This window comes from Salvelinus sp. IW2-2015, linkage group LG30 (assembly GCF_002910315.2).
Source record: "Salvelinus sp. IW2-2015 linkage group LG30, ASM291031v2, whole genome shotgun sequence".
In the NCBI taxonomy this organism is placed as follows: Eukaryota; Metazoa; Chordata; class Actinopteri; order Salmoniformes; family Salmonidae; genus Salvelinus; species Salvelinus sp. IW2-2015.
The window spans coordinates 6639041-6661243 of NC_036869.1; the positions used below are offsets into that span (position 1 = coordinate 6639041).

The 22203-nt window shown below is 43.5% G+C and overlaps 1 protein-coding gene across 1 annotated transcript in view; it reads left to right on the top strand.

Annotated features, from left to right (window-relative positions):
- The first annotated feature begins 1175 nt into the window (after positions 1–1175).
- Positions 1176–22203, top strand: part of LOC111954796 (MAP7 domain-containing protein 1) — a 55010-nt gene continuing 33982 nt past the window's right edge. The window contains exon 1 of the mRNA XM_070436191.1: positions 1176–1583. Within this exon, the coding sequence (XP_070292292.1) occupies positions 1517–1583 (67 nt within the window). The 5' untranslated portion in view covers positions 1176–1516. The remainder of the gene's footprint in view (positions 1584–22203) is intronic.

Consider the following 22203-nt stretch of genomic DNA (forward strand, 5'->3'; position numbering starts at 1 on the left):
GCGAAATACTGAATGTTTTAGAAAAGCGAAGGTAAATCATTCTATTTGGTTTTGAAATGTACTTCCCATGCGGTTTATAGCATTAATTTGTACTGGTTTATTATTTACATTAGCCTAAGAATATTAAAATATGTCATATAGGCATTTGCTATCCTATCTGTGTTTGGTTTCTTCAACTTTCTCAGAGAGTTACTATACTGTATGAAGCAGATTATCTTGACACGTATTATTTATCTGATTTTAAATAAAAAATGTCCTAAGGGCAAGGGGTGGAGGTGAGAATCAGGTTAAAGCTATTTTTAAATGAATTATCCACACACAGACTGACCAAACCACATGGGGACATTGTTTTTTAAAACAATATCCTGAAAATATAATTTCACTAAATTGTAGGTATATAACTATTCACAAAAGTTAGTGAACCTAATAGAATATACACTCGCATTGGCTTTGTGTAACAGGCCCGGTCCAGCAGGCTTAATGCTCGCCCTGCCTCATCTAATTGGAATAGACACCAGACTCCATCCTCTGCAAGATAAATGTGTCCCCTACAGTGAAAGGAAGGTCGTATTAATTATTAATTACTTAATCAACACCACTATTCTCTCACTGTGTCACACTACAGACTGTTTTAATTAAAACATGAATTCCCCTGTAGCCTATGTTGCAGGCTGTTTCCATTCACTGTTTGCCTCTTAGTTAGGGAATAAAGAGCAATACAAAAAAGACAGACAAAAAGCAATGACACATTTGATATGAGTTCAAGTGACCGTGTTCCCCCCTTTGATGAATGACCTGTTTATAAGGTTGTAATAGACTAAGTGCTATTATGGTCATAGCACAGATTTCTGTGGGCTCCTTGGATAGATAGTCCACCTTGCTTGGAGTGTTCAGGATAGATTATTGATGGATATAACCATTTCTAACATGGGGGTCAACCTTTCGCAAAACTCAATATATTCTCCTATTTTCCCCGTAAAAAGAAAACACATTATAGTACACAAATGCAAATGTTGAACAAGTGATCTAGACGTGTTTAACATKTCTAGATGTGATAGCATGTTATCCATAAAATATTTGATATGAGTAGGCGCACCGCGTTTTGGTTACCCCCGGTAGCCCAGATGGTAGAGTCTATCAGAGAGGCAGGCAGCGGCTGTAGCTCATAAATATTCGTCAAGCAGTTCTATTGCTACGGGCAAGTCCCTGTGCCCAGCCCCGACTTCTCGATTTCGTAGTTGATCTATTAGAATTTGCAATAGAATAGCATCTGACAGGTTCTCTACCCCAAGAGGAAATAACAGAGGCTTTTATCGACTACTTGTCATTGTAATTTTTCACACCCGTTTTTCACTGGATTTCTGTCCAGTTATTCTATTATCTTTTTATCCCTACCGTTCCCTTTTGGATTTACGAAGGGCGTATTGGTGGTCAGACTGTACCGGGAGTTTGTTATCCTGTTCTTCGATATATTTGAGGAATGACTGCAACTGGAAAAGGACTGCGAATCGCTTGAATGGAAAAAATGGAATACAACGATCTTGAGAACRACTTTGATGAGAAACTGACATTAACAGAGAAATGTAAGTTATTTTATTATAGCCTACATAAGACAAGAAATAAGCAACAGATAGAGGATTAATCATGTTCTTGTTGCTAAATGATCAAATGCACATTCAACATTTTAACAGTGGGGGATCGAAGGCTTGGAGTGAATGTGTCGGTATTCATCGACGTGTTAATGAAGTAAGGGTGGCTGTGCAGTGTGCGCGTGCCAAAGCGTTCTGTTTTATGTTCTATTTGAAAATCCATTCACAAGAACATGACTGCAAAAAACGTCATTGATAGCCTACTGTTCTTAACGGAATCACCAGACTGGCGCATCACATTCTTTACCCCAAAGAGCCTATGAGGGTTTTTGCTGCCTTTTGGCAAACTGCTATTCCAATTAAATGACCAGAAATATGCATGTTCATAATATTTTAAAAGGCTCTGACAGTTTTCCTTGACCAGAGAGCTGGAAAATACTGCAGCCTGTCCTATTTTCTCCATTACCAACCAATCCTGCACAGGAAGGGTTAAATGGCCCACCGCACCAGGCACAACAAACATGGCAGTAATCAAATTTATCCTGACATTGGAAATCTGCTGGCGTTGACTCTACAGTGTCCAGCTGCTGTCAGTGTCAAACCCTATACCTCAAAATAGATGACCATTGCATTGCGAACCAGCATGGTAACAACCACAATAATATTCCATCAGCAAACCTGGCACATGCTGTGGTCTAGTCTGGTCTGACTACACCATCTAGTTATAAACCAGCTTATAGCAGTGACTGATGTTATCTGGGTCATCATACTGCTTTGTAATAATAACACTTGTGTACGAATCTGATTTGATGGTGTAAACAATAGGCTATCATATTGGGATGTACAGTAATCCACTGCGGTATTCCTCTAGTCTACCCCTCCTCCAGCCATGTTGACATGGTTTGGTCACTGGAGGCTGAGGCTGGTAACCCTCCCCCTCCTTTTGGTGAACAAGGCACCTGATGGAGGGAGAAGAGAACCACTGCAGCTCTTTATCATTCCAGAAGCACACAATCTGGCTGTCATAGCCCTCGCCTTGTGTGCATGTGTGATGTGTCTCTACGTATCCATGTTTTTCTCTCTATCTAATGCAGAGGCGTGTATTCATGGATGCCAAGCGAAGCCACACTTCCCCAAAAATGTACCAAGAAAACAATTAACAAAACAATGTATCTTTCGACTCTGTGTTTCATAAATGTTTTAGCCATCTTTTAGTTGTCACTGTATTAGTCTAAGCAGAGGTGATTTGATGATGTGGAAATGTTAAAGTTGAAATTGTGCTGGAATAGTGGAGGCAGCTCCTGACTTGCGGTAACTCTGTGGTTCTAAATCAATAGTTGTTTAGTAGTTTGAATATGTCGGAAATATTAACTTGACTGACCATGCTGTAGGTTATGTAATTGTTTGTTACATGCAATATGCTTTGTGGACTCCACCGGACAGATGTTGCTCTAAGGTTTTGTGATGAACGAAGGTGTTGTTGAATTTATTCAGCCACTGTGTCTTCTTATTGTCTTGACCTTGGGCCTGTACATTACAGTGGCAAGAGCCACTATATCATAGGGTTAAGAGCCTTGCTCAAAGGCATATCAACAGATTTTTCACCTAGTCGGCTCGGGGATTCGATTACTGACCCAACGCTCTTACCTGCTAGGCTACCTGCCACCYTAGTAATATTATACTGAACAAAAATATAAAAGATTTTACAGTGTTACAGTTCATATATGGAAATCTGTCAATTTAAATAATTTCCTTAGGCCCAAATCTATGGATTTCACATGACTGGGAATGCAAATATGTATCTTTTGGTTACAGATACCTTTAAAGAAAGGTAGGGGCGTGAATCAGAAAACCAGTCAGTATCTGGTGTGACCACCATTTTCCTCAACCAGCACATTACTGAGGTGGTTCTGGAGCTTTTTTCAACGATACTGAAGTGGGCTCGGGACCGTCAGCTAATACACAGTGTTGATTGGACGGTATGACGTTATCAGGAATGTCCGTGTCGGACAAGCAGAGATGTTAAATAAACAGACACATTCCTTGTCTCTGACTCTTCTGAAGACAGACTCTGCCTTGTAAAGGTTTGTTTTGCTCCTACAGACTCACATGCCTGGCCTGGTCTGACATGGTTCTATGAGAAGAGATTTTAATCCCAGATCTTTGTGTTGTAATGTGATGCATTCAGACAGAGGTGAGGCTGGTATAACGGCTAGCAGAGTGCTGGCTGAGGCCTAATGCAGTTAGACTACCCCATTGACCCTCTGTCACCTCTCATACCCCTTGAAACCAGTGACATGGTATGCATCCCACATTGTACCCTATTCCCTACATAGTGCACTACTTTTTGACCTGGGCGCATAGGGCTCTGGTTAAAAGCAGTGCACTATTTTGGGAATAGGTTGGCATTTGGGATGTAACCATGATGCCGTGTAGACTGGACACTTCAGGGATAGTGCTCCTCTGGCTTGAAGTGTGAAGGAGCTGGGGCTAGCGGGTCACCATGGTACAAAGACAGACAGAGATACAAGCCCCAGAGTCCTGTTGTAGAGCAACATTAGTGGCTTTGTAGTTGACGAGGCAGCCAAGCCCCTCTCCAAGATATAACATGTTCAAAGGAGCTCTGTTTGCAGCTTACAAAAGGAAGTGAGGCACCCATTTATTTTTGTTTAATGCAGACAGAAATTGTTTGAACTTGTGTGATTCTTTATATTATCTTTGACATCCTGAGGGCTGGTAGTACACTGCAAATGTTTGTAAGTGTGTGTCATGTCATATAGGGACCTACTCAAATGTAAAAACATAAATCCTTGAAGTTTAACTTCAGAAGAACTAGAGTCTGGATTCAATCCGTAGTGCTGAAGATCAACGTTGTAGCATGATTGAAATTTAAAGGCAATGTTTCTGCGTTCGTGGAGACTGTATTCACAGTAAACGCTGCATATGTTGGCTCAATCGGAAAACACCTTTAAATTCCCCCCACGCTACAACGCTGATCTTCGGTAATACGGATTGAATCCAGCCCTAGGTTTAACTTCTTGGTTGCAAATCAGCTTTAAACTGGAGATTTTGCTAAAAGTCTTCTTCTTCTGTGGAAGTAATCATTGGACGTGGACTGACGTGGACTCTCTTCCACTCCCCCAAAGTTTTCCTAATGTAATGTTCCTGGCCCACATTCAAGATTACAGTAAGCTTGGAAGTGTAGGCTGCACCCCAAATGGCACCCTATCCCCTATATTGTGCACTACTTTTGATCAGAGCCCTATGTGCCCCGGTCAAAAGTAGTGCACTATAGGGAATAGAGTGCCATTTGGGACGCAGATGATGTAGATTTTGGCCCCAGCACGATCCATTTCCACAGAAGTTTCCCCATTCTCTCTCATGAAAACAGTTGAAAAACAGGTTACTTCTTCGTCATCATGTGTGGTTAATTAAAATGCACTACTAATCCACACGTAATGAGGCTCACATCCTGGATAACCTGCTGTGATTACTCTGTACTTATTCCTTGGACTTCATAAGATTTACTGCTAAAAAGAGGGTCAGAAGTAGAAGGGGGACTGAGTGAGAATAGATAAGAAGAAAGCACCGTCTCCCATTTCTCCTTAGTCAGACATGTTGAAGTTCTGACAGCTTTTCCTAATGTCTCTCCCTTATGGCCAGCTGGACTGTGTGTTCAGTTTGTACATGCGGGTGGAGAGAGGAGAGTAGGGGTTGGGATGGGTGTGGAAGGCCCTGGTTAGAATGTGAGGCATTCTTTTCCAAAGGCCCGTATCTGCAGCGTGCGAGCAGGGGGGGTGAGGGGTTAGGAGGGTATCGAGGGGTTTTATTGGGGTTTGAGCTGGGCCATGGGTGTCGGAGGAAGGGAGTGAGGGATGGAGGGAGGAAGGGAGGAAGGGAGGGCGGTGTCTGCAGTGATTCTTAGGCAGACCGACCAGAGCGCTCCACGTCAGCAAGCAGGAGCAGCCTCAGACAGACACACACACACACACACACACACACACACACACACACACACACACACACACACACACACACACACACACACACACACACACACACACACACACACACACACACACACACACTGACCTTGACCTAATGCATACAGCCAGAGGCCTCAGACAGACACACACACACACACACACACACACACACACACACACACACACACACACACACACCTGTCTCTTATACACATCTAGATGTGTATAAGAGACAGGCCACTGACCACTCACACCGGAACTAGAGGAAGTGCTCCATCCTGTAGCGTATAGAGATGGACGAGGTCATCGCCTTAGGATACGTCCCAAATGGCCTATGGGCCCTGGTCTAGACCACCGTAGGCCAAAGTAGTGCACTATGTAGGGAATATGGTGCCTTTTGGGATGCAAATTAGTATAGTAGATCCTAGATCCAGAGACTGGCTCAGTTTCTATTCCCATTCCACTTCGTTGCGATAGTAAAACMCTGAAGTCATTGATGACTAATCTAAGACCTTTTTCAATTATTATGGCCTTATTGACGAATGTGTGACTGAGAATCTAACTCATSTCTGTAGTCCTCTCACATTTTCTAATCAGATTAATTTTACTGTGGAAAGAAATTCAAAAATTGCTCACGTGTTTCCACTGTACAGGAAGGGAGAAACAATAACAATAACAATATATACTCAGCAAAAAAAGAAATGTCCTCTCACTGTCAACTGCGTTTATTTTCAGCAAACTTAACATGTGGAAATATTTGTATGAACATAACAAGACTCAACAACTGAGACATAAACTGAACAAGTTCCACAGACATGTGACTAACAGAAACAGAATAATGTGTCCCTGAACAAAGGGGGGGGGTCAAAATCAAAAGTAACAGTCAGTATCTAGTGTGGCCACAAGCTGTATTAAGTACTGCAGTGCATCTCCTCCTCATGGACTGCACCAGATTTGCCAGTTCTTGCTGTGAGATGTTACCCCACTCTTTCACCAAGGCACCTGCAAGTTCCCAGACATTTCTGGAAGGAATGGGCCTAGCCCTCACCCTCCGATCCAACAGGTCCCAGACATGCTCAATGAGATCCGGGCTCTTCACTGGCCATGGCAGAACACTGACATTCCTGTCTTGCAGGAAATCACACACAGAACGAGCAGTATGGCTGGTGGCATTGTCATGCTGGAGGGTCATGTCAGGATGAGCCTGCAGGAAGGGTACCACATGAGGGAGGAGGATGTCTTCCCTGTAACGCACAGCGTTGAGATGGCCTGCAATGATAACAAGCTCAGTCCGATAATGCTGTGACACACCACCTCACACCATGACGGACCCTTCACCTCCATATCGATCCCGCTCCAAAGTACAGGCCTCAGTGTAACGCTCATTCCATCGACGATAAAGGCGAATCCAACCATCACCCCTGGTGAGACAAAACCACGACTCGTCAGTGAAGAGCACTTTTTGCCAGTCCTGTCTGGTCCAGCGACAGTGGGTTTGTGCCCATAGACGACGTTGTTGCCGGTGATGTCTGGTTAGGACCTGCCTTACAACAGGCTTACAAGCCCTCAGTCCAGTCTCTCTCAGCCTATTGCGGACAGTCTGAGCACTGATGGAGGAATTGTGCGTTCCTGGTGTAACTCAGGCAGTTGTTGTTGCCATCCTGTACCTGTACCGCAGGTGTGAAGTTCGGATGTACCGATCCTGTGCATGTGTTGTTACACGTGGTCTGCCACTGCGAGGACGATCAGCTGTCCGTCCTGTCTCCCTGTAGCGCTGTCTTAGGCGTCTCACAGTATGGGCATTACAATTTATTGCCCTGGCCACATCTGCAGTCCTCATGCCTTCTTGCAGCATGCCTAAGGCACGTTCACACAGATGAGCAGGGACCCTGGGCAATTTTCTTTTGGTGTTTTTCAGACTCAGTAGAAAGGCCTCTTTAGTGTCCTACATTTTCATAACTGTGACCTTAATTGCTTATCGTCTGTAAGCTGTTAGTGTCTTAACGACCGTTCCACAGGTGCATGTTCATTAATTGTTTATGGTTCATTGAACAAGCATGGGAAACAGTGTTTAAACCCTTTACAATGAAGATCTGTGAAGTTCTTTGGATTTTTACAAATTATCTTTGAAAGACAGGGTCCTGAAAAAGGAACGTTTCTTTTTTTTGCTGAGTTTATATGTCATTACCCTGATCACACTTTTTTGATTGGTTATGTATCTAAGTTACAAAATACATACATGTGGTGGATTTTAACAGATAAGGGTGTGTGTGTTCAATTACATTTTTAAACAGAAAACTGTAATAGATTTTGATTTAAAGTTAATTTATTTCGAGTTAATAACAGGGTGTGTGTAATCCGAGGTAGCAGGAGAAAGGGGGTCACAATTTGGATAACTATGATGGAAAGACAATGCTTAACAAGAAATGCATTTGATCTACTCCATGCTTATCATGTTAATTTTCTTTTAAACTGTGGTTCCTTGCTTATCTATACAGATTACTCACTAATTAGTGCTGTTAAATACACAGTACAGCGTTTCATTTGCAGGATTTAACTTTAGCTACTGTACAAGCATACTGCAGGCCTAGTTATTTAATATTTTCGTTAGTTTCATAATTCCCAATTTTGTCCTTGTGTTTCTGGCCCTCTGTTTTACTTTTGATACAACAGTGTTCAATCTGACCTAGTTTTATTTAATCTTATCATTATCTAGAAAATATATATTTTCTGAAGTTGAACATGTGCTCTTTATTACAGAATGTAAAACTTTTGTGAAATAATAGAGTTTTTTTTATTTTACCAAATTACACTACCCAAAAGGCACTCTATTGGTGAAATAACCAATCCTCTTCTACCTGGATTCTGTATTTTAGATGTAGATCCAGGAAGTAAGGCGATATAGAATCCAGGAAATAAGGCTATATAGAACCTGTTGACACTATTAGTTACTGAAGTCCCTCATGACTAACTTTTATACATCAACCAGAGGACTTTCTATCCTTCTGCTGCTTTTCCGCAGCACACACAGTTTTACAGTACACTTTAATTAGGTAATTTTAATGCAATTTATTCCATCTTATGTGTTAAGTACTTAATTTCTTGCCGTGCACACTGGTAGGATGGTGTCTATTGACCTCGCATTAAACGTGAATAGTCTTTGTTACAACAAGCAGGCCGTTTTCTATCATGTTTAACACAGCTACTGATATATGCATAAATAACAGTGAAATACAGAAATATGACACATATTTTTTCAATTCTACGCAAGTCAATTGTCTTTTTAACCCCATTCCATATATGGTCGACACAGTCTTATTAGAGCTTTGTAGTGTTGCTCTGTGTAAGTGCTATCCAGCTGTGAAGCAGAGCACTACTTCCTGTTGTCCCGCTCCTCTGTAGCCATGTTGCATTTCTCTGTGGTGGTTATTGTTGAAGTATTGTTGCCTCAGCCCCAGTGGAGTCACCAGTAGCTGCAGCCTCTTTTATCTTTGAAGTAAGGCATGTGTGTGTTTTGGAAGTGTGCACATGAACTCCAGATTTAGGCTATCCACCCCGCAGACCATTATCTGTGTCTGAATTAAAGCACACACACACACACACACACACACCGCTCTTGGTCACAGGACTCAGGGCACTAATATTAGCGTACAGCTGAAGGGTTAGGCTTGGGCCTAACAGACTGTATGTCTACAGCTCTATTCCCACCAGGACTAGACAGCACAGGGAGAGGATCGTTTGTCTTGATAGTTATCTTGACCTGTGACTGTGTAGTGTCAGGATCTGTCACAGTCCGTTAATACGTTAGTCACACGTGATATCTCAGACAGTACTGGCTCGATTGTTACGAAACTTGGTTGAATGATGCGTCTTGCCATAGATATACGGCATTTACACAATTACACTGATTGGCCCAAGGTGGTAGCTATAGTAATTAACTTAAATGTGTTATCTCAATTGGCTCAAGGGGGGGCGCATCATTCGTGGGGGACGACATGTTTACTATTGTATTGTTTATAATTCATGTCACTGACGTTTGAATTGACTTTTCTTCCCCCACATTTATTTAGATCCTTCCTGATATTGAAAGAAACCCCACTTACTATAGATAACATGTTCTTCTCTCCTCAATCACAACCGAATAGCAGGCAGGCTTCACCACTGATACAGAGAGCTACTGAAACATCCTTCCGTTCCGTTCCATAAGTTCGATCGATTCCTTAGTCTCTTAATGATGCCACGATGCGTCCCCCATTACAATGATTGAACTGTGACTGCTAGGTTAGCCTCCTGTGTCCCTGTGGTTTATGCGTCCCAAATGGCACCCTATTCCATTCCCTATATAGTGCACTACTTTTGATCAGAGCCCAATGGGCCCTGGTCAAAGTAGTGCACTACATAGGGAATAGCGTGCCATTTGGGATGCACAGCCTTTGTCTCTTTCCTTCCTGGTACTTATTTTCCCTGGCAGTCTCAGGAACAAGGTTACATCCTGTCTGTGTTCCAGGAAAACAGTAAAACACTCGCTGGACGCCTTATGTGGCCTCCTTTGAAGAGATACAGTATCTGTTAGATCTGATCATCTCTGCAGTGAATCATATGGGCTCTGCTGTGTTGTGTTGTGTTGACTCCTGACACCTTCCCCTCAGGTGTGTGCTGATCTTCATGTGCCTAACAGTCTTGTCAATGTTATCGTTTTAAACACACTTGCACGTTTCGCAAGCACACACATACACACACTCACACAGTCACACACACAGTCACACACAGTGGTGGAAAAAGTACTAAATTATCATACTTGAGTAAAAAGAAATATACCTTAATAGAAAATGACTCAGGTTAAAGTGAGTCACCCGGTAAAATACTACTTGAGTAAAAGTCTTAAAGTATTTGTTTTTAAATATACTTAAGTATCAAAAGTAAATGTAGTTGCTAAACTATACTTAAGTATCAAAAATAAAAGTAAAACTACGAATAATAAAAAAWTCCTTATATTAAGCAAACCAGACAGATAGCCAGGGTCATTCTCCAACACTCCGACATCATTTACAAACAAAGCATTTGTGTTTAGTGAGTCCGCCAGATCAGAGGCAGTGGGGATGACCAGGGATGTTCTCTTGAGAAGTGTGTGAATTGGACCATTTCTGTCCTGCTAAGCGTGCAAAATGTAATGAGTACTTTTGGGTGTACATAAAAGTAAAAAAGTAGTAAAAAATATAAATAGTAAAGTAATGTACAGATACCCCAAAAAACGACTTAAGTAATACTTTAAAGTTTTTGTACTTAAGTACTTCACACCACTGGTCACACACACACACCACACACACCACACACACACACACACACACACACACACACACACACACACACACACACACACACACACACACACACACACACACACACACACACACACACACACACACACACACACAGGTAAACGGAGGTTGAGTTGAATTTCCCATTTGAATTGATTGAATGTCAATTCTTCAACTAGGGGCCTCTCATCTTATTTAAATAATTAGTATTTAGTATCTGTCTGATGTTTATATTACATCTCGGTGGTCTGTTTTAATATTAAAAGGCTTACCTTGGCCGTTTTTATTATGTTGAATATCACCTCTTTTTGGCATAAAAGATGGAAACCTTGATAAAGTGCTGATTGAATCATACTTAGCTCCCTAGTTAGGTTGAGACAACACTGTGTGATCAGACAGACAGCCATGTTAAGCAGTGAGACTGGCATGCCCTGCTGGCCTGGCCCAATATGGCCTCACTTGATACCATGAAAAATGTCCCATCACCTTTCACCGTCCACACTCTGCCAATTCCAGTCACTCTGCTAGCTGTATACTTCTGGCCCTTCTTTGGACACTGTGTTAACAAACCTCCAGATGAGCTTCATTGCCATACAACTCTCCTTCCGTGGCTTCCAACTGCTCTTAAATGCAAGTAAAACTAAATGCATGCTCTTGAACACGCCTGCCCGCACCTGCCCGCCAGTCTTGCATCACTACAACTACAATACCTAGGCATCTGGTTAGACTGTAAACTCTCCTTCCAGACTCACATTAAGCATCTCCAATCCAAAATTAAATCTAGAATCAGCTTCCTATTTCGCAACAAAGCATCCTTCACTCATGCTGCCAAACATACCCTCGTGAAACTGACTATCCTACCGATCCTTGACTTCGTCATGTCATTTACAAAAGAGCCTCCAACACTCTACTCAGCAAATTGGATGCAGTCTATCACAGTGCCATCCGTTTTTGTCACCAAAGCCCCATATACTACCCACCACTGCGACCTGTATGCTTTTGTTGGCTGGCCCTCGCTTCATATTCGTTGCCCAAACCCACTGGCTCCAGGTCATCTATAAGTCTTTGCTAGGTAAAGCTCCGCCTTATCTCAGCTCACTGGTCACCATAGCAGCACCCACCCGTAGCACTCGCTCCAGCAGGTATATTTCATTGGTCATCCCCAAAGCGAACTCCTCCTTTGGCTGCCTTTCCTTCCAGTTCTCTGCTGCCAATGACCTGAACGAATTGCAAAAATCACTGAAGCTGGAGACTCATATCTCCCTCACTAACTTTAAGCATCAGCTGTCAGAGAAGCTCACAGATCATTGCATCTGTACATAGCCCATCTGTAAATAGCCCAGGCAACTACCTCATCCCCATATTGTTAAATATTTTTTTTGCTCCTTTGCACCCCAGTATCTGTACTTGCACATTCATCTTCTGCACATCTACCATTCCAGTGTTTAATTGCTAAATTGTAATTATTTCGCCACTATGGCCTATATATTGCCTTACCTCCCTAATCTTACTTAATTTGCACACACTGTATATATACTTTTCTATTGTGTTATTGACTATACGTTTGTTCATTCCAAGTGTAACTCTGTGTTGTTTGTGTCACGCTGCTTTGCTTTATCTTGGCCAGGTCGCAGTTATACATAAGAACTTGTTCTCAGCTGGCCTACCTGGTTAAATAAAGGTGAAATTAAAAAAAGCTAGCTAGCTCTTCTCTCTGTTCTCTACAGGATGACCGACTTCATGAGTCCAAGAACACAACAGCGTTGATTGCATTACTCTAGGGAGTATCAGCTGTAGCTAGTCTCTATGAAGCAGGTTGTCTACTGTATATTGCCTGTGTTTATGAGACCTAAGACAGTTTCTCAAGGTTTCTCATTGTCCAGGGTTGTGTTTCTCACATGGCATGTTCTATTAGTCATGACTGTGAAGTGGGCTGTGATAAGCTATGTGAAGTGGGCTGTGATAAGCTATGTGAAGTGGGCTGTGATAAGCTATGTCATATGTGCTTGCATAGCATATTTACAGTATACACATATATCACAGCTTTTTACACCTGCGGTGAGTGAGGGCTCCCAGGCGGAGCTAGGAAGTGGTGGTATGAGTATGTGTGGAGGCTTTACTGTATGTATGTTGCTGATTCTGCAGGACTGAACCCCACCACTCCAGATGTTCCCTCCTTAAACTGTCTATGGCCCCCTCCCCTCCCCTGCTGCAGTTTGGTCTTTGTGTTGTGTGTGTGTGTGTGTATATGTGTTTGAATGTGTGGGTTTGTGTCAGTAGGGACAAGCCATGCTGAGGCAATTTTTATTTGTAATAAGGCTAATGTTGTTCATATGAAAACAAATAGGAGCTAGCTGGAGCAACTGCTCTGGAATGCGTCCCATGACCTGATAGCATGTCAGCAGGAACTGACTCATCTCTTCCTCTGTTAATAGTGCTTTCATTTTGATGAAAATATACACTTCAGTATCTCTCTCTCTGTCTCTCTCTGTCTCTCTCTGTCTTTCTCTGTCTCTCTCTCTCTTTCTGTCTCTCTAACACCAAACACACTTGAAGTCCCATATTTCTCTATTTAAATCACATCTCTCTCCAGTATTAAGATCATGCAGCAACCCTTGTTTTCATTCCCATCATGCACTGCACTAATGACATCCCATCTATAGAGGATGTGTGACATAACGATGAGGTCATGGTCTGTCAGCCTCCATGGCTCCTCTACAGTCACCACACCCAGTCTATGTTCTCCCTGTCTTCCTCCCAAATGGCCCCATATTCCCTACATATTGCACCGGCCCTGGTCAAAAGTAGTGCACTATAAAGGGAATAGGGTGCCATTTGGGATGAACCCTCCTGTAAAAGCTCCGTCCATCTTAACGCCTCACCTCTTTTCTCTATCTCTGTCTGTTAATGTTTGCCAACACTTCCATAACTTCTATTCTAACCATACTTCATTTCGTGAATGCAGAGCAGGAACATGTTGAATCATTGATGATTCCATTTATGATTCATGCTTTTCTCTATATTGTCTATCTGTGTGAGTGTGTAACCCAGTTCATGCTGACTGAAAGCCTCAGCAGAGTTGGAGTCAGATTGCCCTTGTTCGTTCCACAGGAGGACTGACGAGTCACGTTCCTCAGCCAGCTGCCGTCTACAGTTTCCTCTTATAGTTGCCTTCGGATCCATTCCCTCTAGATAGAGATCCATGGCAGGCAGTCTATTCTAACCTTAGCACTCACATGAATCTCCTGTAACCTCTCTGGTTCTTAATGGCAGGGGATAGGGATGAGGAGTTTCCTACCATCAGTAGAGATCCTTGGCAGGCAGTCTAACCTTAGCATTCAGCTGATTCCCTCACATGAGTCCCTATAACTGCTCTGGCTCTCTAACTCTTTTAATGGCAGGGGATGGATGGGACGGATGGGGGTATTCCATATTGGGCTTCCATATTCCATATTGATGTAAAGTGTTGGTCCCACAGCAGCATCTCCAGCGCTGATATAGTTAATGTGATGATACCAAAACGAAGCTCGCTGGAGGAGCCATTAGCCATGATTGTCAGTAAAGGCACCTGGATTGCTGCACTCTAGCAGTAGTCTAGGCCATGAAACAGAATGAGCAGGCTAGACTTGCATACACAGCCTCAAGGCTGTGCCATAGACAGTCAAATCAAATCAAACTTTATTTGTCACATGCGCCGAATACAACAACTGTAGACCTTACCGTGAAATGCTTACTTACAAGCCCTTAACCAACAGTGCAGTTCAAGAAGAGTTAAGAAAATATTTACCAAGTAGACTAAAGTAAAAAGTAATAATAAAAAGTAACACAATAAGAATAACAATAACAAGGCTAGGGGGCACTGGTACCGAGTCAGTGTGCGGGGGTACAGGTTAGTTGAGATCATTTGTACATGTAGGTGGGGGTGAAGTGACTATTTATAGATAATAAACAGCAAGTAGCAGCAGTGTACAAAAGGGAGAGGGTCAATGTAAATTGTCCAGTGGCGATTTTATTAATTGTTCAGCAGTCTTATGGCTTGGGGGTAGAAGCTGATGAGGAGCCGCTTGCCGTGCGGTAGCAGATAAAACAGTCTATAACTTGGGTGACTGGAGTCTCTGACAATTTTATGAGCTTTCCTCTGACACCRCCTATTATTTAGGTCCTGGATAGCAGGAAGCTTGGCCCCAGTGATGTACTGGGCCGTTCGCACTACCCTCTGTAGCGCCTTACGGTCAGATTCCGAGCAGTTGCCATACCAGGCGGTGATGCAACCGGTCAGGATGCTCTCAATGGTGCAGCTGTAGAACCTTTTGAGGATCTGGGGACCCATGCCAAATATTTTCAGTCTCCTGAGGGAGAAAAGGTGTTGTTGTGCCCTCTTCACGACTGTCTTGGTGTGTTTGGACCATGACAGTTCGTTGGTGATGTGCTCATCTACAGCCCCATTGATGTTAATGGGGGGCCTGTTCGGCCACCTTTTCCTGTAGTCCACGATCAGCTCCTTTGTCATGCTCACATTGAGGGAGAGGTTGTTGTCCTGGCACTACACTGCCAGTTCTCTGACCTCCTCCCCATAGGCCGTCTTATCGTTGTCGGTGATCAGGCCTACCACTTTTGTGTCGTCAGGCGGTCGTCAGCAAACATAATGATGGTGTTGGAGTCGTGTTTGGCCACGCTGTTTTCGGTGAACATGGAATACAGGAGAGGACTAAGTACACACCCCTGAGGGGCCCCAGTGTTAATGATCAGCATGGCAGACGTGTTGTTGCCTACTCTTACCACCTGGGGTTGGCCTGTCAGGAAGTCCAGGATCCAGTTGCAGAGGGAGGTGTTTAGTCCCAGAGTTCTTAGCTTAGGGATGAGCTTCGTTCGCACTATGGTGTTGAACGCTGAGCTGTAGTCAATGAACAGCATTCTTACATAGGTGTTCCTTTTGTCCAGGTGACAAAGGGCAGTGTGGAGTGCGATTGAGATTGCGTCATCTGTGGATCTGTTGGGGTGGTATGCGAATTGGAGTGGGTCTAGGGTGTCCGGGAGGATGCTGTTGATGTGATCCATGACCAGCCTTTCAAAGAACTTCATGGCTACCGACGGGGTGGTAATCATTTAGGCAGGTTACCTTCGTTTCCTTTCAAGCAGACCACTATGGTGGTCTGCTTGAAACATGTAGGTATTACAGACTCGGTCAGGGAGAGGTTGACACTTGACAGTTGGTCCGCACATGCTTTGGAGTACGCGTCCTGGTAATCCGTCTGGCCCAGTGGCTTTGTGAATGTTAACCTGTTTAAAGGTTTTATTCACATCGGCTACTGAGAGCGTTATCACACAGTCATCCAGAACAGCTGGTGCTCTTGTGCATGCTTCAGTGTTGCTTGCCTCGAAGCGAGCATAAAAGGCATTTAGCTCATCTGGTAGGCTCGCGTCACTGGGCAGCTCGCGTCTGGGTTTCCCTTTGTAGTCCGTAATAGTTTTCAAGCCCTGCCACATCCGATGAGCGTCAGAGCCGGTGTAGTAGGATGAATCTTAATCCTGTATTGACGCTTTGCTTGTTTGATGGTTCGTCTGAGGGCATAGCGGGATTTCTTATAAGTGTCCGGATTAGTCTCTTGCTCCTTGAAAGCGGCAGCTCTAGCCTTTAGCTCAATGCGGATGTTGCCTGTAATCCATGGCTTCTGGTTGGAATATGTATGTACAGTCACTGTGGGGACGACGTTGTCGATGCATTTTTTGATGAAGCCGGTGACTGAGGTGGTGTAGTGCTCAATGCCATTGGATGAATCCCGGAACAAATTCCAGTCTGTGCTAGCAAAACAGTCCTGTAGTGTAGCATCCGCGTCATCTGACCACTTCCACATTGAGCGAGTCACTGGTACTCCCTGCTTTAGTTTTTGCTTCTAAGCAGGAATGAGGAGGATAGAATTATGGTCAGATTTGCCAAATGGAGGGCGGGGGAGAGCTTTGTACGCATCTCTGTGTGTGGAGTAAAGGTGGTCTAGGATTTATTTTCCCTCTAGTTGCATGTGACATGCTGGTAAAAATTTGGTAAAACTGATTTAACTTTGCCTGTATTAAAGTCCCCGGCCACTAGGAGCGCCGCTTCTGGGTGAGCATTTTCTTCTTTGCTTATGGCCTGATAGAGTTGGTTGAGAGTGGTCTTAGTGCCAGCTTCGTTCTGTGGTGGTAAATAGATGGCTACAAATAATACAGATGAGAACTCTCTTGGTAGATAGTGTGGTCTACAGCTTATCATAAGGTACTCTACCTCAGGCGAGCAATACCTCGAGACTTCTTTAATATTAGACATCGCGCACCAGCTGTTATTGACAAAAAGACACACACCCCCACCCCTCGTCTTACCAGAGGTAGCGTCTCTGTTCTGCCAGTGCATGGGAAATCCTGCTTGCTCTATATTGTCCGTATTGTCGTTCAGCGACGTCTCGGTGAAACATAAGATGTTACAGTTTTTAATGTCCCGTTGGTAGGATAATCTTAATAGTAGGTCATCAATTTTATTTTCTAACGATTGCACATTAGCAAAAGAACGGATGGCAGTGTAACGGCAGCCTTCCTCCTCTTCGTCTGAAGAGGAGGTGTAACAGGGATCGGACCAAGACGCAGCGTAGTTTGTACTCAACATATTTAATTACGAAAATACTGTGAACACTTAACAAATACAAAATAACAAATGTGGCAAACCGATACAGTCCTAGCTGGTGCAGAGAAAACACAAAGACAGGAAACAACCACCCACAATCACAACAAAATAACAAACAAACTAACCGTCACAGTCCCGTGTGGCACAAACACTGACACAGGAAACAACCACCCACAAATCCCCAACACAAAACAAGCCACCTATATATGATTCCCAATCAGAGACAACACAAAACATCTGCCTCTGATTGAGAACCATATTAGGCCAAACATAGAAACGGACAAACAAGACACACAACATAGAATGCMCACCCAGCTCACGTCCTGACCAACACTAAAACAAGCAAAACACATAAGAACTATGGTCAGAAYGTGACAGGCAGTGGGAGTTTACTCGCTCTCCTCCGGCCTCTCAGAAGGCTGCCCGATCTGCGGCCCCTTTTCCTGCATCTTACACAAAACCCCCAAAATCTTACAAAATAGCACAATTGGTTGGGAGAATGTAAACATCAGCCATGTTTTTCGGCGCCAATACAACAACATATGGCTGTTGAAAGAAACTATACAGCAGAATTAACTCTGTGAAAAACAATATTTTAATTTCTTCTCGTTACTGTTTTAACATAATCCAAATGTCTGAGTTAGCCTAAATGCTGCACCAGCACCATGGAAGTTAGTTGAAACTTAATGAAGACAGAAATGTATGAAAGATTGTGAGGTGCTGCACATAGTGAGCATATCTTTGAGCGCAAACGCCCTGTAATTGAAAGGCTGCTTTAGAATATAAAATATTTTCTGAAAGCGCCCTTTCATTGAACTAAACTTAATAGAATATAAAATATTTTCTGAAAGCGCCCTTTCATTGAACTAAACTTAAAGTAGTGTTTTTCCAAGAGAGACAGTGCTTCGTTACAGTTGTTGGTCTTTCTGGGCTCTCTAGGACTGCTATGGCTGTGTTCATCTGGTGGCCTCTCTACAGGGGCAGTCTGCAGTTCAAACAACAACCAAGTGGATACCCCTCCACTGTTTTTGGTTAAACAGCTGAGGGATAGGGTTGGAGAAAGGTAACCTCTCTCAAATTCATAGACAGAGTAATGGATGCAAGGACTGACCATCTGGTGGCATCTTTAAATAGCTACTGAGGTGGCTGGGTGATAATTATAAAAGTTCAAAGGTTCAGCCAATGTTTGTTTTATTGCTCCGTTCCCATTGTAGATGCTTGTGAGGGAGTTCTAAGATGYTTAAGGTGTTATTGATGTCTGAGAGTCATGGATGGGCCCAGAGAGGATGGTTATGGGGCAGGTTGCTGCGTGAATGACTGGACTCCCTGACCTTCTGGTTTACTTGGTTTTATAGTGGTCAGAGACTGTGTTGTCTGCCACTGATGGAGCTGGGAGAGTGATTGTAGAAGAAAGACTGTTGAATGTAGGCCTCATTGGAGCCATGTTGTCTCTTGTCCCGGTTGAGTTGTTGTTGATATATTGTTTATTATGACTGTCTACCTTTGTCTCTCTCTCTCCTCACTCTGGGTCACTGTCACTCTTACCATGTTGCCATCCAGCCACAAACACTGTACACACACACTGTGACACACACACTGAGACACACACACTGAGACACACACACTGAGACACAATCACTGAGACACAAACACTGAGACACAGGGGAAGTGCACATACCAGGGATTCCTGAGGTCAGCCTCGGTAGCCTGACCCAGATCCAGTATGCTGGTGCCCTCCCTCTCCCTCCTCTCCTCCCTCCCTCCCTCCTCCTCCCTCCCTCCCTCCCTCCCTCCTCCCTCCCTCCCTCCCCCTCCTCGGCAGACAGACCCTAAACTGCACACACACTGCCTCTGTCAACGCAGCCCCCCATTGCAGCTCCACTTACAGTACTTAGGCTAATGCAGTGTGTAACATACCAGAATGGACTTCTCTTGACTTGATCACAATTCTTATGTAACAACAATGATCTTGTCCTGGCCTGTGTAAAGCAGTTCTCACATAGATTTGTTAATACTCTAATTTGCTTTATAATTTCCACCTACTTACGTATTACTTTATTTTTCTTTGGGATTTTTACTGTCTTATACTTACGTCGGAGCATGCTTCCAGCCTCTGTGATTTTCCAAAGGTGCCACAGCAGAAGCCCAGTCCCATGTATGGTTGACATTCTGCGTAGGGTGCACCGTGCTCTGAGCTGCTTGTCACTATTTTAACTCCTGTGTCTGTCAGAGTGGCACAGAAACCTGGATGGCCGGCTGCGGTAGAGGGGAGCAGAGCGGAAGAAGGGACGGAGCGGAGGAGGGTGAATCTGCTGGATCTGTGTTTGTGTGTTCATTGGGGGCCTGTCACATGAATAGGCCTAGTTGATGAGACCTACACATGTTGAGTGGACTAGGAACATATCTGAAGGGCCTTTAAGACATGGAGCCGGAGCTCCTTATAGTTACTAAGATGAATTGTGTTTGACTACGTCCCTATGAAATTATAATGTACAGTATTTGCTACAAAATGATCAGAGTGATCAAATATGAACTGAAACTATTTTGGACTTGCTTATACTCTTCCTATAAACAACCCAACCATACCAGACTCACAGATTGACTCACGAATGAAAACAACTTTAGTGTTTTTCTAACAGAATGTTCCACAATGTTCCTTCCACACAGTCTGTTCCTTTTGGAGTTTGTTTCTGTTCTCTCCTTCTCCTTGTCCTGCCCCTCCTTCCACTTTTGGTTCTTCCCTCAACATCATTAAAGCCCAGAGATGAAAAACACAGGGCCACACCACACAAACATACTTATTACTGTAATAACCATAGCACAGTTTCAAAACCCCCCAAATTTGACTTGGGATGAAGTCAGACTCTGTCTCCTCTCTCCTCTGTTTGTGGTTTTAGCTAAGTTCCTGTTTCTATGCAGAGAGTTCACAATAGCTTCTATTTTAGCTTTTGAAAGTTGGACATTTTACCTTTTCATGTCTTTCCCAGTTGTGTGAGGGTTTATAGTTCAGTGACAGAGGTGGCTCTCTCACCTTTCTCTCATGACACTATAATAGCTGAACGGTGTCTTCAACCTTTTCCTCCCAGTTATCCAACAGACCTGGATATGCTTCTTGAACTCATGATAGTCCTTCACACTGTCAATGTAGTACTGTGGGGTGTTTCTTCACCTTTTCCCTCTCAATGTATGGCACTCTTATTTAGGTCATATTTTGCGGTTCTTGTGATGTAATGTTCAAATATTCCAAGTTTACTCTCTGGGAAGGTTTATCGTACTATTCTTGCCAAATCACATTGTATTTTCTGGCAGTTACAAGTGGAGTGATTCTCTTTGCAGAAACCTGCAGTTGTTCTGTCATCTTGACAGATGATTCAATGCACATTATAAACTGGGTGGTTCGAGCCATGAATGCTGATAAGCTGAAAGCCATATACCACGTGTATGACAAAACATTATTTTTACTCTTCTAATTACGTTGGTAACCAGTTTTAATAGCACTAAGGCACTCGGGGGTTTGTGGTATATGCCCAATATACCACGGCTAAGGCGCTGTATCCAGGCACTCTGCGTTGCGTCGTGGTAAAGAACACGCCTTAGCCGTGTATTTGGCCATATACCACACCCCTCAATTCTTATTTCTTAATTATCCTCCCATTAACCTGCTATGATTTCGCTCTGTGTTGCCATCCCTGGCTGGATGTGTGTACTGTAAATAGAGGCAGCTGGAGAGAGGCCCAGTGTTAATATGTGATTTTGGGGTTCGGTGAGTGTTTGTTCTCTGTCCAAAATGGCACCCTATTCCCTATATAGTCGCACTACTTTTGGTCAGGACCTAGGGCTCTGTGTCTGTCTGTAGACTGTGCTATTCAGCTGCTGCTGTCTGGGCCTAGCTGTAACAGCAACACTGGTGCCACAGTGACAAAACGCACTAGACATAATGACGCATGGTGGGGGAGAGAGAAAGAGAGAGAAAGAGGGAGAGAGCGTTGGGGGAGGGTGAAGAAAAATTGCACACCTCTACAAAGACCGATGGAGAACAGCGAGGGAGGAGAAGAGAGAGAGAGGCAGAGATTGATAGAGAGAGGGGAGTTTCAGTAGAACAGGGAGAGATAAATTGTGCATCTCTACAATGATTCAAAGGCAACAAAAGAAGAAAGAGAGACAAAAAAAGACAGAAGGGGAAGGGAGAATAGAGAGAGGAAAGAAAGAGCGAGACAAAGAAAGAGAAGGATATTGTTGTGTGATATAGGTGTGAAGGCATCCAGCCTGCTCTCTGACTCACATTAAGCTCACGTGGCGCAGATGGAGCGTATCCCTCTCTCAGACCCATCAAAGGGTCTGAGGATGGGCCGCTCATAGGAATCTGGTCAAAAGTAGTGCATTATTATAGAAATAGGGTTCCATCTGGGACGCAGACAACGTCACAGGAGAGCCAAGTGTAAAACAACGCCTGATGAGTTTTAATACAGGATATGTTTTGGCTTCCTGTGACCTGTCTGTCACCTGTCCAAAGGTCAGATGTTAAGAAGCTTGGTCCAAGGCTGAAGATCAGAGCAAAGACTGATTATGCTTTATCATGCTTTTTGTTAGTGAATCCTATAGAGAATATGATATGTACTGTAACTTGACTTTGAATGCTACTGATTATGTGTTCT